This window comes from Bacillus rossius, chromosome 1 (assembly GCF_032445375.1).
Source record: "Bacillus rossius redtenbacheri isolate Brsri chromosome 1, Brsri_v3, whole genome shotgun sequence".
In the NCBI taxonomy this organism is placed as follows: domain Eukaryota; kingdom Metazoa; phylum Arthropoda; class Insecta; order Phasmatodea; family Bacillidae; genus Bacillus; species Bacillus rossius.
Window position 1 is genome coordinate 2,684,364 of NC_086330.1, and position 18,564 is coordinate 2,702,927.

General features: G+C 39.5%; 1 protein-coding gene across 1 annotated transcript in view; it reads right to left on the reverse strand.

Annotated features, from left to right (window-relative positions):
• The window catches only part of LOC134531146 (mucin-2-like), a 70,605-nt gene that overhangs the window by 31,680 nt on the left and 20,361 nt on the right, over nucleotides 1-18,564 (reverse strand). The window contains exon 7 of the mRNA XM_063366764.1: nucleotides 5,827-5,960. Within this exon, the coding sequence (XP_063222834.1) occupies nucleotides 5,827-5,960 (134 nt within the window). The remainder of the gene's footprint in view (nucleotides 1-5,826; nucleotides 5,961-18,564) is intronic.

Here is an 18,564-nt window from a genome sequence, read left to right on the forward strand (position 1 = left end):
CAGTTTCTGTGGATTTGAGTGTTTTGTTGGATTTCAAATGCTGTTTGATGGTGTTGACAGGGTAACCATTGGCTATGAGTTCTTTTTTTATATGATTGTGTTCAACCGCAATAGATTTCTCATCAGAACAAATAATCTCAGCTCGGTTGGTTAGTGTGTGAATTATGCCAGTTTTTGTTGTTTTGGGATGGTTGGATGCAAAATTAAGGTATTGGCCTGTGTGCGTAGGTTTCCTGTATACTTTTGTTTCCAGGCTGTTGTTTTTTCTGCTGACTAGTACATCCAGGAAAGGAATGCTACCTTTGGTTTCTTTTTCATATGTGAATTTTATTGATGGCCTCAGAGAGTTGAGGTGGTTCACAAATTCCTCCAAAGTTTCAGGTCCATGTTGCCAGACAGTGAAGGTATCATCCACATAACGGAGCCAGATTTTTGGATGGCTATTACTTTTGCTAAGTGCTTCTTGCTCAAAGTTTTCCATAAATATATTGGCCATAAATGGTAAAAGAGAAGAGCCCATTGCCATGCCATCGGTCTGTTTGTAGAAAATATCCTTGAACTGGAAATATGTTGTGGTGACACAGAGGGTAATCATTTCCATGATGGATGGGATTGGTATTATAGTTCTGTCCTTTAGGGTTGGATCAGCTTCCAATTTCGCCTTGACAATGCTGAGTGTTTCGGCTACTGGCACATTAGTGAAGAGGCTTTGGACATCAAAACTCACCAGGGTATCATTGTTTTCTATTTTCAGTGTTTTGACTATAGAAATAAAATGATTAGAATCTTTGACAAATGTATCTGTCTGTCCTGCTAGTGGCTCAACAATTTTCAGGAGATATTTTGATAGTTTCTGGCATGGGGAATTACAACAACTGATGATCGGGCGCAGAGGCATGTCGGGTTTATGAATCTTTGGAAGACCGTAAATGTGGGGTGCTTTACTGCTGTGTGGTGTCAGTTCTGATCTAGTTTTTTCTGGGATGTGATTCTGATGTTTTTTTAGAGTTTGGTACACTTTTCTTTCAATGCTGGCTGTGGGGTCTTTTACCAGTTTTGTATATTGATCTGTGGTGATCAAATCAGTAATTTTTTGCTCATAGTCTGGTTTGTCAAGTATGACTGTAGCACGACCCTTATCGGCTGGGAGGATTACAATGGTATGGTCGGATTTCAGAGTTTTGATGGCCTTTAGTTCATCAGGCGGCAGATTCGGTTTAGGTGGACCAGCTGAAGTGATTGCTGTACGCACATTCCAACGAAATTCATCTTGTTTGGCGGCAGGAAGTTTGTATATTGCACTCTCAACAGATGAAACTATGTCAAGTGCAGGAATGTGTCGTGGAGCAATGCTGAAATTGAGGCCTTTTTGTAAAACATTTTCCTCGCTATTGGACAGCTTTCTTGAAGATGAATTAACGACAGTGTTGATGCTCTGTGTTGTGGGATGTGTTTTTGTATTCATCTTACTCGTCAGTTTGGCTAATTTATCTTTTTGCTTCTCTTTGCACTGTAGAGACCTCTTTTGGACCAGATTCGTGATGGACTGATAGATGCGATTGAAATCTTTAGTATTGAGGGTAGACTGAATTTCAAGCTGTAGTGCCGAAATTTCATTGTTCAAATGTGATTTTTGGCAGTGATATGCGGCAATTCTTTCACTCAGAAGCTTTTGGCTGGCTTTCCGGGTTATTTGTTGAGCCTGTTTGCTGTTGACCGGGGATTTGATTGTGAGTCCTCTAGGAATGACTCCCTTACTGCGACATTTACAGAGAAAAGTCAAGTTATTCGAACATTGTGATAAATCAATTAATTTCTTTTCCAACTTCCTCAGAGAAATATGCATACCGGGTCCATACCGGGAATTGATGTTATCTTTAAAAGATTTGTGCAATGGGAGTGCATGACTTGATGTAAGTTTTTGGACATACGCCATTGCTAAGAACTTTTTCTGTTGAAGAAAAACTAATAAATAAAATAAATAAATAAAAATAAAAATAAAAATACTCAAAAAAATATACAAAAAACACACAAAATTAAGCAAACAATTGCTGTTGTCAACAAGGATATGAACACCACAAAATATTCCGAAACAGGAATATGGTCAGCAAACAAAGAAAAAACAAAGAAAAATGTACTAAGAGAACGAAAAAATCCCCACAAATGATGACAACACAAAAATATTGAAACCCAAAATAATTCAGCACAACAGTTGAAGCGAGACAAAAAAAAAACATGACAAAACGAAAAAACAAACAAATACAATAGTTTTACCTAAACAGAAACAAGCGACGTTTCGGGAACTGCTATCTGCTCCCGTCCTCAGGCAGAGACGCACATGGCACGGAAACACAGGTGCGACTGAGAAGGGGCTGGAAAATGAGGGTATTTATCAGAGAAAGGGCTACATCTTGCTCAGCCAATGACAGACGAGCTGTCTCCCCATTGGCTGTGCACCATGTAGTTAAAGCGGATTGGTTATGGTGGGTTGAGTATTGGCTATTGTTTTGTGCTGCAGGGATGTTTCTCTCTTTATCAAAGGGATCCACATATTTTTTAATTCAATGCTCTGCTGGCTGAAAATATTTTTATTGCTAATAATGAAGGCTGATTCTTTGATTTTCCTTTTTATTTTATCGGATTCCTGTATGAGTGGTGTGGAGTCTTCCCAGAGAATTTTGTGGCTATTTTCCCATGTATGTTCAGCAAGTCTGGATTTTAGGGTTTCACCCTTCTTGCAGTTGTTTTTGTGTTCTTTGATTCGGGTGGATAGAGCTCTGCCAGTTTCACCTATGTACATGTGGCCACATTCACAGGGGATTTGATACACACAGTTGTGAGTTTGTAATTTTTCTGTGGCTGGTTTCACCTTGGTAACAATACTTTTAATAGTAGATTTAGAACGGAATGCTGTTTGAAGTCCATATTTATTTCCTAGGCGTCTTATTTTTTCTGAAAGCCCTTGAACATATGGAATAACTAGGGTTCCTGCAGGTTTCTCAGTTTCTGTGGATTTGAGTGTTTTGTTGGATTTCAAATGCTGTTTGATGGTGTTGACAGGGTAACCATTGGCTATGAGTTCTTTTTTTATATGATTGTGTTCAACCGCAATAGATTTCTCATCAGAACAAATAATCTCAGCTCGGTTGGTTAGTGTGTGAATTATGCCAGTTTTTGTTGTTTTGGGATGGTTGGATGCAAAATTAAGGTATTGGCCTGTGTGCGTAGGTTTCCTGTATACTTTTGTTTCCAGGCTGTTGTTTTTTCTGCTGACTAGTACATCCAGGAAAGGAATGCTACCTTTGGTTTCTTTTTCATATGTGAATTTTATTGATGGCCTCAGAGAGTTGAGGTGGTTCACAAATTCCTCCAAAGTTTCAGGTCCATGTTGCCAGACAGTGAAGGTATCATCCACATAACGGAGCCAGATTTTTGGATGGCTATTACTTTTGCTAAGTGCTTCTTGCTCAAAGTTTTCCATAAATATATTGGCCATAAATGGTGAAAGAGAAGAGCCCATTGCCATGCCATCGGTCTGTTTGTAGAAAATATCCTTGAACTGGAAATATGTTGTGGTGACACAGAGGGTAATCATTTCCATGATGGATGGGATTGGTATTATAGTTCTGTCCTTTAGGGTTGGATCAGCTTCCAATTTCGCCTTGACAATGCTGAGTGTTTCGGCTACTGGCACATTAGTGAAGAGGCTTTGGACATCAAAACTCACCAGGGTATCATTGTTTTCTATTTTCAGTGTTTTGACTATAGAAATAAAATGATTAGAATCTTTGACAAATGTATCTGTCTGTCCTGCTAGTGGCTCAACAATTTTCAGGAGATATTTTGATAGTTTCTGGCATGGGGAATTACAACAACTGATGATCGGGCGCAGAGGCATGCCGGGTTTATGAATCTTTGGAAGACCGTAAATGTGGGGTGCTTTACTGCTGTGTGGTGTCAGTTCTGATCTAGTTTTTTCTGGGATGTGATTCTGATGTTTTTTTAGAGTTTGGTACACTTTTCTTTCAATGCTGGCTGTGGGGTCTTTTACCAGTTTTGTATATTGATCTGTGGTGATCAAATCAGTAATTTTTTGCTCATAGTCTGGTTTGTTTTTTTATTTATTAGTTTTTCTTCAACAGAAAAAGTTCTTAGCAATGGCGTATGTCCAAAAACTTACATCAAGTCATGAACACTGGTAGCAAGTAGCGACCGCTACAAGCACTCCACAGAGGGGGGAGGCAGGTGGGCACCCACAACATGAACACGGGTAGCAAGTAACGACCGCTACAAGCACTCCACAGAGGGGGGAGGCAGGTGGGCACCCACAACATGAACACGGGTAGCTAGTAACGACCGCTACAAGCACTCCACAGAGGGGGGAGGCAGGTGGGCACCCACAACATGAACACTGGTTGCAAGTAGCGACCGCTACAAGCACTCCACAGAGGGGGGAGGCAGGTGGGCACCCACAACATGAACACTGGTAGCTAGTAGCAACCGCTACAAGCACTCCACAGAGGGGGTAGGCAGGTGGGCACCCACAACATGAACACTGGTAGCAAGTAGCGACCGCTACAAGCACTCCACAGAGGGGGGAGGCAGGTGGGCACCCACAATATGAACACTGGTAGCAAGTAGTGACCGCTACAAGCACTCCACAGAGGGGGGAGGCAGGTGGGCACCCACAACATGAACACTGGTAGCAAGTAGCGACCGCTACAAGCACTCCACAGAGGGGGGAGGCAGGTGGGCACCCACAACATGAACACTGGTAGCAAGTAGCGACCGCTACAAGCACTCCACAGAGGGGGGAGGCAGGTGGGCACCCACAACATGAACACTGGTAGCAAGTAGCGACCGCTACAAGCACTCCACAGAGGGGGGAGGCAGGTGGGCACCCACAACATGAACACTGGTAGCAAGTAGCGACCGCTACAAGCGCTTCACGGAGGGGGGAGGCAGGTGGGCACCCACAAAATGAACACTGGTAGCAAGTAGCGACCGCTACAAGCGCTTCACGGAGGGGGGAGGCAGGTGGGCACCCACAAAATGAACACTGGTAGCAAGTAGCGACCGCTACAAGCACTCCACAGAGGGGGGAGGCAGGTGGGCACCCACAAAATGAACACTGGTAGCAAGTAGCGACCGCTACAAGCGCTTCACGGAGGGGGGAGGCAGGTGGGCACCCACAAAATGAACACTGGTAGCAAGTAGCGACCGCTACAAGCACTCCACAGAGGGGGGAGGCAGGTGGGCACCCACAAAATGAACACTGGTAGCAAGTAGCGACCGCTACAAGCACTCCACAGAGGGGGGAGGCAGGTGGGCACCCACAATATTAACACTGGTAGCAAGTAGCGACTGCTACAAGCGCTTCACGGAGGGGGGAGGCAGGTGGGCACCCACAAAATGAACACTGGTAGCAAGTAGCGACCGCTACAAGCACTCCACAGAGGGGGGAGGCAGGTGGGCACCCACAAAATGAACACTGGTAGCAAGTAGCGACCGCTACAAGCGCTTCACGGAGGGGGGAGGCAGGTGGGCACCCACAAAATGAACACTGGTAGCAAGTAGCGACCGCTACAAGCACTCCACAGAGGGGGGAGGCAGGTGGGCACCCACAAAATGAACACTGGTAGCAAGTAGCGACCGCTACAAGCACTCCACAGAGGGGGGAGGCAGGTGGGCACCCACAATATTAACACTGGTAGCAAGTAGCGACTGCTACAAGCGCTTCACGGAGGGGGGAGGCAGGTGGGCACCCACAACATGAACACTGGTAGCAAGTAGCGACCGCTACAATCACTCCACAGGGGCAGGTACCTGCAGGTCGAAGGGCAGGGAGGCAGCGTTACCCAGGAAGCTGGTGAAGCAGTTGTCGAGGGAGTGGGAGTCATCCATCACCGTGGTGCCAAGAGGTCGGCCCTCGGGGGTGAAGCCCTCCTCGTCCAGAGCTCCTGGAACACCGACAGCACACTCTTCCTGAGTTCCACGAGTCCCGTCACTTCCGCTACCACCCACCGCACATCAGCGTACTGACACATGGCTCATCAAACCCTCCAATCCTCAAATCCCTTTAAGTCTTTAGTATTCAAAGATGTTATGATTGTTGAAAAACATTTGAAGATAAGTATTTCAAGAAGGAAAATACCATAGATTCAGACACTAGCCCCTTGCAGTTGACAGAAGCTATCTGCCACCAGCCAGAACGATCTCAGCACTTCAGGGAACATTTGTGACATAAAAGTTATTGTTTATATCCTAAACTTAAATTTATTTGTTTTTGCTTTTATGATTTATGTAACTAATTTTATTCCTATGACTCTTGAAATCTAGAATATAATTGTTTAATTAAGATATAGGAAAAGTGATCTCAACCCAATTATTGCTTGTGGTCATTTTTAGTTGGGCCAGTAGAATCCTGGAATACTGCATTCTGAATTTCTAGTACTATTTGAAACAGTTGAGATTATAGGTAATAAAATCCATAGAAATATATGAGAGGAAATGTATTAAATTCATCTCTAAAGTATATCATGTATAATCGTGTTTTTCTTCATACCTAATAAACTCCCCTTTCCCAAGATAATGTGCTTTGAATATGTAATAATGCAAATAAAATGACACTATGAATTAATTCAGGGCACTTAGTTCATGAAAGAAACATTTTAATGGTGAAAACTTTCAACGCAATAGTTACTATTTTTTATTTCTTATATATTATTTTATTTTTGATGCTTGAGATCTAGATCTAAATTGTTTTGATTCTAGGTACTCTTATTCAGATTCCAATTTTGGGATTTAAATTTGAACAAACTGGGTTTTCAAACATGACTAATTTTAAGATTATTCTAATATACGAGGGTTATTTTTTTTTAACCTCCGATCGGCTGTAATAAAAAAACGGGAATGAATTGGGAAATTATTTTAATGTCAAAAGAATCTTACATCTTTACTCTATTTTTCCACATAATCACCGTGCAGATTGAGGCATTTGTCGTACCGATGCACCATCTTTCCAATACCCTCTGCATAAAATGATGCCTCCTGCCAATTCAGCCACGTTTTAACAGTGCTCTGCAGTTCATCATTGGTGTGCCCTTCTGCCTGTGAGAAACGGATGACTCCACGCAGCTCGCATTTCACCGTAAAGTTTATCGTTGCAGCCATGTTGACATTCCCATAAACAAGCTTCAACTGAGGTGTGAGTTGGCCGCTCCACATGTTTGGTGGAAGGGGGTAAACACTAGGAGACGTGTCGATTCGTGTACGAGCGATTAGGGTATCGATTAATGGGCATGCCATGGAGAATTGAAACTGTAATCACACTGCAGGGCACTGTTAAAACGTGGCTGAATAGGCAGGAGGCATCATTTTATGCAGAGGGTATTGGAAAGATGGTGCATCGGTACGACAAATGCCTCAATCTGCACGGTGATTATGTGGAAAAATAGAGTAAATATGTACGTTTCTTTTGACATTAAAATAATTTCCCAAATCATTCCAGTTTTTTTTATTACAGCCGATCGGTGGTTGAAAAAAAAATAACCCTCGTACTTCATGGAAAAGTTTTATAATTGGAGTTAGTGACTTTTTTTCACCTTAAAAAAAACTATTTGTCTACACAAAAGAATAACACGTGTATTACTGCAGTCCTGTTAACAAAACCACTACTAATCACAAGTTTAATGTAAGACGATAGTATTATTGTAGCTACAAACCTGTAGTTTGAGCATTGAGAATTATACTATTCACATTACGTATTACATGTTCTAATATAGTAATCTTTTCCAGTGATTGGTAAACAAATCTTCTGGCCACAATGAATATAAAGCCACTATGAATTAATATTAAGTAGTGATGGGTCGAATACCATTTTTCCCGAATCCGAATCTTGAATTCGAATCCCAAACAGTACCTCGAATCCACCCCTCGAATCCAAATCCAGATCTCAAGGGTTAATTATAAAATCATTTATAAGTTAAGAGAAAAAATTAAACATTATGCAGAATTATTTAACCCTTTAAATTTTTATTTATAAAACCGAGGATTTTGACACGGTCTGGATCAAGACGATTCTGTTTTAGGTCACATATGTTTCCTGCAGTGCTGAACAAACGTTCAGAGAACACTGTCGCAGGTGGTGAACACAAATATTTTTTGGACAGTTTATGTAGCCTGGGTGAACACGCAGACTGAGTTTTCCAGTATTCGAGGATGTTTATTTCTGGGTTAACTGTAGGATCACGTAAGAATCTGGTCACTTCATCAATTGCTGTAGAATCCGACTTGGTGGATTTAAGGCATTCAGGCATTATCTGTGAGTACAGCGATTCATGTATCCACGAAAATCGGAAAACGAAATTCAACATCCGACGGAACAATATTTTGTAGTTACCAACTTGACATTTGTTTAAAGTCCCAAATGAAGATAAACACTTTCCTGAAATATTTAATGGAGACTGAAAGGTGCCATCTTGGCTTCAATTGTTTTAGGCCATAAGAAATATTGTCGTGAGTCTTTTAAAATTAAGCCTCACTAAAGCATAGTGATTAATATGCCCGAAGTTAAAAGTGAAGGGGTGTTTTCTCTAGTTTACCCATTAAAATTCTTTATATTAATATTAGTTATTTTTTGTGTAGCTTAAAATGATTGGCTAACAAATTCATTGGTTGGCCATCATGGAATTCTCAGATAATACATATTTAACGTTGGTAGTCTACACAAACCTGTAGCAAGGTTCAAACCATGCTAACTGCTATTATTTTTGTAGCAGCAAACCACGGTCTGATTACCATCTTTGCCTTGCTGGGTGGATCTTTAGGTTTCACCAGTTTATTAGAAATGAACAAAAAAACAAGGTGTGATTCCGTCTGAAATATAATTACTCCATACTGAGGAAACTTATAACAGATACAAGACAATATTAACGTACAATATTAATTACATTCTTAAACAGCTCTCAGGTATATTAAAAAAAAATTATTGGCCAGCCGTACATGGAAATATCAAAAGTTTCATTTACTAAAAATACATAAACTAATAAAAAAAGTACAAATATGTTTAAACGATCCCAGGATATATACTTAAAGTCCAGAAATTATGTTTATCTAATTAACTGCATCTGACGACGTAATTTAAAGAAAGTTCAAAAAAGGGTCAAAAGATACAGAAGCACCGGAGGTCGGGGCTTCGTTTCCCGGAGATCACGCGGGTACATGATGCCAGGGCGCTTGTGTCCTGTTGTGGAAGGGAGATGAAAATGCCAATTCGACGTCCGGCTCTCGGACCCTGTCTGGAACAGTCCGAATCAAAACTGATCAAAACTTGAACACAGACAGTATACGGGGCAGAAAATGCCCGGAAAAGTTAAGGGGAGGTTGGGGAAAGTCGCGGATCGTCACTCACCAGACAGGGGAGTTGGCTTCTATTTACAGATGCGTCGCCAGCCAGGAACTGGATCCCGCGAATACGAGCTGGGCACGGTCGTTTTCATCATTTCAAAAAAAATTAAAAGAAAAATAACTATTACATTTTGTACTACGCAGACGGACTAAACTACTTGAAAAAGATTATAGGGATAGCATCCCTTATTTAGGCGACTACATAGTCGGTTACGACCGGATGGAAGTCTTGCAGTGTCTCGTCGATCCGCCGATTTTCGCAAACGGTCCGTCTGCAGTCGCGATGTGAAGTGTCTCGCGGAGAAACGCGTCTCGTAATTAAAGGTAAATCTTGAATCAAGAGTGGAGGGGGTGACTGGGAGTCCGGACCGAAAGGTTCCGAAGTTTCCCGAGTGGGCATCATAAAAAAAACTCTGACTGATGTCTCGAAGTTGGTAGCACTGGCCGACTTTAGCGCTACCTGTTGAGAGTTGTCTGAAATAAAATAAGAATCAACTCGCCCAAGGCATCTGCTTAAACCAAGGGTTAAAGGGACAGTCAGGTGCTACACTCTGGCGGCCTACAGGGTAAGTTGGCTTGGCGGTTAGCGAGTTTGTCGCTAGGTGTCGCGGGGTGGTCCATCTTGGCACACACATTTTTTATGCAAGGCGTCCTTGGAGACGGTCGCTGTCTGCTGGGGTTTCTGACCTGTCATTGGCCTTAGGCGAATTCTTAGAACCGAGAGAGGAGCGGGGTGAACAAAAGTGCAACAACGCTGAGAATGAGCGTCCATGACGTGCTTTTCGAGGAGAGAACCTAATACGTATTTGTGACAGTAAAGGCTATGGTCAGCTCGTCTCTGAAAAATGGTAACAGCTCGTCCTGAGCTGTTGTAGGCGGTTTTAGTCATGAAGTGAAGTAACGTTACAGGACTGGGACGTGCCTGGAACGAGGGAAATTTTAAGTGAGCTGCCAACAAAGTATTAGATCTGCAAAATATCAGATACATCTCTGGGAAAGGTGCTTCAGACTACTGGCACAAAGTTTAACTTAGGGGAGTACATCAGCCTAACAAAGTGTAAATCATCCTTTAGTAAACAAATTATAGAGCAAATAAAATTTCCAAAAATAATTTAAAATATATAAAATTAGAGAAAAAAAAAAGTGTCGAAATTCCTAATTTCTGGCACAAACCAAACTTGGTCCTAAAAAAATTCATAAATAGAACGTGTATCAGAATATTTAAAATTGAATCGCGATTAAAATAATAATTGTATAATGTATTAATTTTTGTCATTCATTATTTCATTGTTATTACTACATGTACGACCATAACTTGTGATGAAAATCGGCATTACATATTGTTGTATTACTAAGTAACAGATTTCTCGGTAAAGTTATTAAAAAAAAAACAAGATTCATATTACTAGTCTAGATTCTAAATGTGCTTTATTTTATTTTTTAGCATATTCTGAGAATACATCTGTGAGTTATGCCTTATTTAATGCCAATGTAGCGACAATGCATCCATGTTCATGAATATAAAGTAAGTTTCCCAAATCAGTACATGCTTCATAATTTTTTTATATAATAACGAATTAAAAGTACAATACAGTAGAACCTCGTTAATCCGTAATGCGCTAATTCGGGAATCTGATAATCCGGGACGATTTAAATGAGCAGAAAAAAAAGAGAAGTAAATATTGTCAGCGCTAAAAAATAACGTCCGCCTGGCGAGTGACGTGTCTGGCTGGCATTCGGCTATACGAAGGGGTGTTTGGAGAGGGGGGGAGGAGGGGGGGGGGGGCCTACCCAATATTTATGTGTGCAAGGTCAGCACGATCTTATCTTTCTCTCTTCAGCTGTTGTAAATGACAGTGAACTAATGGCTAGGCAGTTTTATTTTTTTAAGCCGAGACACTAATTCGAAGACGGCCGGCCCTTACCGTGAACGGATAATCCGGGTTTATTAATTTTTTTACAGGATTTAAAATATCCCGGCATCGACGGGTCCCAATTAACACGAATGATGGGGAGTTTAGTATTTTTTATCCATCTGCTGCCAAGGCGCAGTAAGCCTCGGGAGATGTTACGTCACATGACTTTGGCCTTAACCCAGCTGCACGCTGGTGTCTCAGAAGCTTGACAAGACCTTCCGGGCTTTTAATCGCTAGTCCGTGATTACCTCGGTCCCGACCATCACATATTAACGAGGTTCTACTGTACCTCAATAGGATGTGTTCCAAGGAAAACGTAAACAGGCCAAGTAAATAGTAAGCATTTAAGTTTTTAAAGTACTACATTTACATCAATATTTTTCCTCGAATCCCGAATCTTTTCCCTCGAATTTCGAATCTTTCGAATACTAGAGATTCGGTGGGATTCGAGGATTCGAGGATTCGACCGGCCCATCCCTAATATTAAGAACCTCAAATGTAAACCTACTTTGTATTTAAGATGAATACAAAACTAGACAACTTGGATTTTAAGAACAATTAAAATGTAAAACCAATTACGAAGTAAAATTGCTTTGTAAAATTGAATGTTAGACCACTACCAACCCAACACCACCTCAAGAACTTCTCAAATAAAACAACTTCAAGTACATGATGATGTTGAAGATATTGTAGCATAGTAGATGCCTCTTCTCATTAAAATGTTTATAAGCTTAGTATTAATATAATTTTTTTAAATTAAAAAAACTATTTTTTGGTATTGTAACTCATTAAAGTTCTAATTGATCAGGGTTGAGAACTTAATAGTTGTGACAATGGAATTTGTCAATTCTTTTTAAATTTTGGATTGATGACCATAGTTTATTTTTCATTATTATTATTTATATTATTATTAGTGTTGTTGTTGTTGTTAGGTTAACATGGTTGCCAATGTAAATTTGGTCAGTATGATTTACTTAGAATGTCACCACAGTTCAATACCGTGTTTTATCGCATAATCGTCGCACATTTTATACTAAAATCAAGTTTGAAAAGTAGGGGTGTGATGATTATGTGAGAAAAGCATTTTTCGTTAAGTAAAGTTATTCATTAAAGAAAACCTACTTAATGAAAGTATGTTCATTTAAAAAGTAGATTATACAAAAGCACCCCAAACCATTTTAATTAATAAGTCATGCAACAAAAACAATTTGTTCAACATGTGGCCGGCAGGGCCACATTTTTACTTGTAATTTATTTTTGTTGCTGGTCTCTAGTTTTATATGGTTTTTTATTTCACGTATTTTTACGCCTTTTTTAATTAATGTTAATTTATCTGTAAATTTTTTTAATTATATTTGTTTCTGTTAATTAGTTATACGCCGTTTGGTAGCTATCGATTATGAGTTTAAGAATATCGATTGTGTTTCACGTAAATACCACTTGGTGAGCGCCCGGCGGTTGGCTGATGACGTCAGACATTCGGCTTGCCGGGAAGAAAAAATCAGCTGGGCCGGCGAGGGAGAGTTGGTGCCGAGCGACCGTCGAGGACAGAGCCATGTGACGGCGCGGACTGGTATGCCGGACGGCAACGGGCGACGAAGAGTATTGGGTTGGAGGCTCCACGATGGGTGACAGGGCAAATGGATTGCCCTGTGGTACAGAAGAAATCAAGGTAAAGAGAGGCCGCGATTTTGATTTTTACCCTCGTGGTGCTGCACTGGTTTTTGGCAAACCTAGTGAACTGTGTATTTTCCCATACTAAATTTTATTTGGACGGAACTTTTATTAGCCTGTTTGGTGAAGAGGCCCATTTGTTTCACACGTTGTTCCAGTGTGGGATTTTTTTAATAAGGTCGCCCGTTTGCCTGTAGTTGCAATAAAAGTATAAGTTTGGAAGAAACGAACATTTTGCAATTTGTTTTTGAGACTTTGTCATCGGAATTTGCATACGTAAAGTTGGCATTTAGCTAATATATCAGCTTGTGCAGTATTATTAAAAGTATGCGATCGGTATTGGACTACATGCGCAGCCTGATGTTGGTTGGTGCGGCCATTCTACGTTTTTATAAAATCATTGGCAAGTTAATAAAGAAGTAAGACTTTGTTTGAAGCTGATGATAAATACTTCTGTGGTAACATGGTTATGTTACGTGAAGAGTTTTTGCTACATTTCCCTTAAAAATAAGATAATTTTTTTTTGGTCATCGTTCACGCCTTTGTGAATTCGTACCTATGGCCCGGCGTGGCATTAGACTCTGGAGTTGGTGAGGAAGGTCAGGAAGCCAGCGCACGCCTAGGATATTAACTTTGTTTTTTTTGGCAAGTCTTTAGCAACGAACATCTGAAGAAAGACTAAACCGTTGATTGAGAGTTTAAGAACTTTATTTAAATAATTTGTTTGTAATTCAGTATTATTTTTGTAGATTTTTTATATATTTGTATTGATTGTCTTGTTTGATTTTTGGTATTAGGGCAGTCAGTAAATTTTGATATTTTATAGTGGCCACGCCTCACGCCCTTATATATTTTTATACTTGTTGTTATCAGTATTTATATTTTTACGATTTTTTAAAGGTTATTGTTAGTATCGCAAATGGGGATAAGATGCTGCCATTATTAACGTCAGCTTTTGTAACTAAGCTTGTATGGTTATGTATAGTAAAAATTATTTTTGCAAATTTCTATTTTTTAATATCATACGTCCAAAGTCTTGCCTCTTGTTTGTTTAATGGTTACTCTACTATTATATCCTTTGAAATTTTTTGGCCTGACCCCTGGGCAGTGGTGTGGGGAATTTATATTGTTTAGCTTTTTTTTATGCCTGGTTTTAATATTTATTTTTTCCCTTCGCGCCCAGAGTGAGTCGGGGACGCAACCCCTCTTCCAATTAAGGAGGAAGAAGGGTTTCAACCTGCGCCACTCTGCTAGGCAGAGACTTTGGACTTTTGCGATTTTGCTGACTTTTTTGATTTTTTTAATAATGGCAGTTTCTTGGATTTATAAACTTCCCAAAGAACAGGTTTACGCTAATTTGCAAGCAGCGGGAGTAGAGAGTGGTCTGGAGGATGACATTGATACCTTACGCAGGAAATTAAGTACCCACATTAAAGAAGGGAGGAAAAAAACCTGCTGAGGAAAATGTGGAGAATTCGGAGATCAGCCAAGTAAATTCATTGAATACTGCTATGCAAAGTAAATTACTTTTCAAAGAACTGGATAGGTTGCCATCTTTATGTTCCGGTGGGCCAAGAGATTTAATAAAGTTTTGCTTGGGAGTAGATAGTTTGAAAACTAATTGTTGTTTACAAAATGAGCAAGAATTGTTAAGGTGTATTTCGACTAAATGTAGCGGGATCGCTAGAGACGTGATTACGTCAGGTATAAATAAGTCTGTTGGATGGTCGGTAGTGAAAGAGAATTTGTGGGAATATTTGTGCCCTAAGAGGGTGAAGGACGATCTAATTAAGGAATTGATTTTCCGTTTTCAACGGGAAAATGAAAGCACCTTAAAATTTATACAGGATATTAGAAATCACGTTAATGTATTTGGTCTGCAGTTAGATGATCACCGTTTTGTAGCTATTATTTTGGAAAATCTAAATCCTGCCATCAGACACGAATGCGCATTTATTGGCAGACCTAATAGTGTGGAGGAACTCAACACTTGGGCTATCCAGGTAGATAATATTTTTTACGCTAAATGTGAATTCGATAAGTGTAAAGGCAAAATCAATTTTAAACCGGTTTGTTTTAAAACGCCGGGTAATGAAATAATTGATAAGACTTGTTTTAAGTGTAATAAGGTAGGGCATTTTGCTAAGGATTGCTCGGTTTCGAAGGTTAATAAATTTGTTTGTGGTTTTTGTGGCAAAAATGGTCATTCAGAAAAAGTTTGCTTTAAAAAGAAGCGGGAGCAAGAACAGCACCAGGAATTATAGTGGTCTTTAGTTTTTGTTTTTTTTTGTTTTAAGAGAGAAGGTTTTGTTTAATACGTTTCGGACTTGACTTTGGAGCTTGTTTGTTTGTTTTGGCATACTTAGATCCCGTTTGTTCGGTTTGTGAGTTTAGTTTGTCTTTTCCGTTACTTGTTGGAAAATCCTTCTCTTGTTTTTTTTTTTTTTTTTTGAGCGTTGAAATTTTGACTGAGGCTTTGGAGGCAAGTTTTCCTTGTTGCAGGTTTGTTTGTTTGAGTTTGGGCTGGTTTGTTGGATTAGAAGTTTTTGAGAATACTTTGTCTCCAAGTCCAAGGTTTTTTTTTGACGTTTTAGTTTTTTAAGGTTGCTGTTTAAATTTTTTTTTTGTTCAAGGCGGAGGTTGTGGCCGGCAGGGCCACATTTTTACTTGTAATTTATTTTTGTTGCTGGTCTCTAGTTTTATATGGTTTTTTATTTCACGTATTTTTACGCCTTTTTTAATTAATGTTAATTTATCTGTAAATTTTTTTAATTATATTTGTTTCTGTTAATTAGTTATACGCCGTTTGGTAGCTATCGATTATGAGTTTAAGAATATCGATTGTGTTTCACGTAAATACCACTTGGTGAGCGCCCGGCGGTTGGCTGATGACGTCAGACATTCGGCTTGCCGGGAAGAAAAAATCAGCTGGGCCGGCGAGGGAGAGTTGGTGCCGAGCGACCGTCGAGGACAGAGCCATGTGACGGCGCGGACTGGTATGCCGGACGGCAACGGGCGACGAAGAGTATTGGGTTGGAGGCTCCACGATGGGTGACAGGGCAAATGGATTGCCCTGTGGTACAGAAGAAATCAAGGTAAAGAGAGGCCGCGATTTTGATTTTTACCCTCGTGGTGCTGCACTGGTTTTTGGCAAACCTAGTGAACTGTGTATTTTCCCATACTAAATTTTATTTGGACGGAACTTTTATTAGCCTGTTTGGTGAAGAGGCCCATTTGTTTCACACGTTGTTCCAGTGTGGGATTTTTTTAATAAGGTCGCCCGTTTGCCTGTAGTTGCAATAAAAGTATAAGTTTGGAAGAAACGAACATTTTGCAATTTGTTTTTGAGACTTTGTCATCGGAATTTGCATACGTAAAGTTAGCATTTAGCTAATATATCAGCTTGTGCAGTATTATTAAAAGTATGCGATCGGTATTGGACTACATGCGCAGCCTGATGTTGGTTGGTGCGGCCATTCTACGTTTTTATAAAATCATTGGCAAGTTAATAAAGAAGTAAGACTTTGTTTGAAGCTGATGATAAATACTTCTGTGGTAACATGGTTATGTTACGTGAAGAGTTTTTGCTACATTTCCCTTAAAAATAAGATAATTTTTTTTTGGTCATCGTTCACGCCTTTGTGAATTCGTACCTATGGCCCGGCGTGGCATTAGACTCTGGAGTTGGTGAGGAAGGTCAGGAAGCCAGCGCACGCCTAGGATATTAACTTTGTTTTTTTGGCAAGTCTTTAGCAACGAACATCTGAAGAAAGACTAAACCGTTGATTGAGAGTTTAAGAACTTTATTTAAATAATTTGTTTGTAATTCAGTATTATTTTTGTAGATTTTTTATATATTTGTATTGATTGTCTTGTTTGATTTTTGGTATTAGGGCAGTCAGTAAATTTTGATATTTTATAGTGGCCACGCCTCACGCCCTTATATATTTTTATACTTGTTGTTATCAGTATTTATATTTTTACGATTTTTTAAAGGTTATTGTTAGTATCGCAAATGGGGATAAGATGCTGCCATTATTAACGTCAGCTTTTGTAACTAAGCTTGTATGGTTATGTATAGTAAAAATTATTTTTGCAAATTTCTATTTTTTAATATCATACGTCCAAAGTCTTGCCTCTTGTTTGTTTAATGGTTACTCTACTATTATATCCTTTGAAATTTTTTGGCCTGACCCCTGGGCAGTGGTGTGGGGAATTTATATTGTTTAGCTTTTTTATGCCTGGTTTTAATATTTATTTTTTCCCTTCGCGCCCAGAGTGAGTCGGGGACGCAACCCCTCTTCCAATTAAGGAGGAAGAAGGGTTTCAAACACTAAATAGAAAAACCAAACTGTGACGCGAACGTGAGTCGGAACGCATAACTATCGTAGTAAACACCACGAGAAAGCGCGGGCCATCAATTGTAGTTAACTCGGCACAGGATAGAACGTGTGCGTTACATATGCAATCAATGATCTATCTGTATCGATATTTGACTACGTACGCGCGCTCTATACAGGAATCAACATAACCAAACATGAATGATTACCAACTAGCGCTGGCTACATTTTCATAAGCGGTACACAGCGGCGACGAAGACAAAAAAATAAAAGTTATAACATTTGAAAACATCTTTAAAAGAAAATTTACTTATTTAACAATTTCGTATTTCTGTTAATTAAATAAGTAACCGGTAACATCCAAATGAATATTAGATTTCTACTTTAAAATACATTCTTTTATACGGGAAAACTACTTACACAAAGCGCTCGGAAACTAAAAACATCATGCAACGTTTATGCAAGAAATTTTTTTCCTCCAAATTTTGATGTCCTAAAATAACGGTGTGACGATTATGCGCGTGCGACGATTATGCAATAAAACACGGTATTTCTGTGTTATAATTTTCTTGATTCTAATACAATTTCTTGGACTTAAGCCATTGCACTATTGCGCTGTTTTGTCATGGAAAAAATTCAAGAATGCAAATTAAGAATTAAAAATAAAACTAAACCCCACAGAGAATAAGTTTAAATTAGCTGATGTCAAACAAATAAAACCAACGATGAACCTAAACAAGTATTATAAACAACACAAAAATGGCAGCATAGACTAACACATTCAAACATAAATATTAGACAGCACAAGAATTCTGTTGAAGGAATTTATCTTGAAAAAAAAAAAATAATAGCAGCACAGACAAACAGAGAGGGCTAAAAACGATGAAAATAACAGTAAATCCAGGTAGACAACGATGAAGATAAACAAATATTATGGACAACACAATGACGACAACACACTACGTTACCTGATAAAACAGTTGCGATGTTTCAGGAACTGGTTCATGTTATCAGGCGCAAACAGACTGACAGATGCCAGTTCCCAAAATGTCCCAACTGTTTTGCATAGTAGTAGTAAGTAGTAGTAGTAAGTAGTAGCAGTAAGTAGTAGTAGTAAGTAGTAGTAGTAGTAAGTAGTAGTAGTAAGTAGTAGTAGTAAGTAGTAGCAGTAAGTAGTAGCAGTAAGTAGTAGTACTAGTAAGTAGTAGCAGTAAGTAGTAGCCATA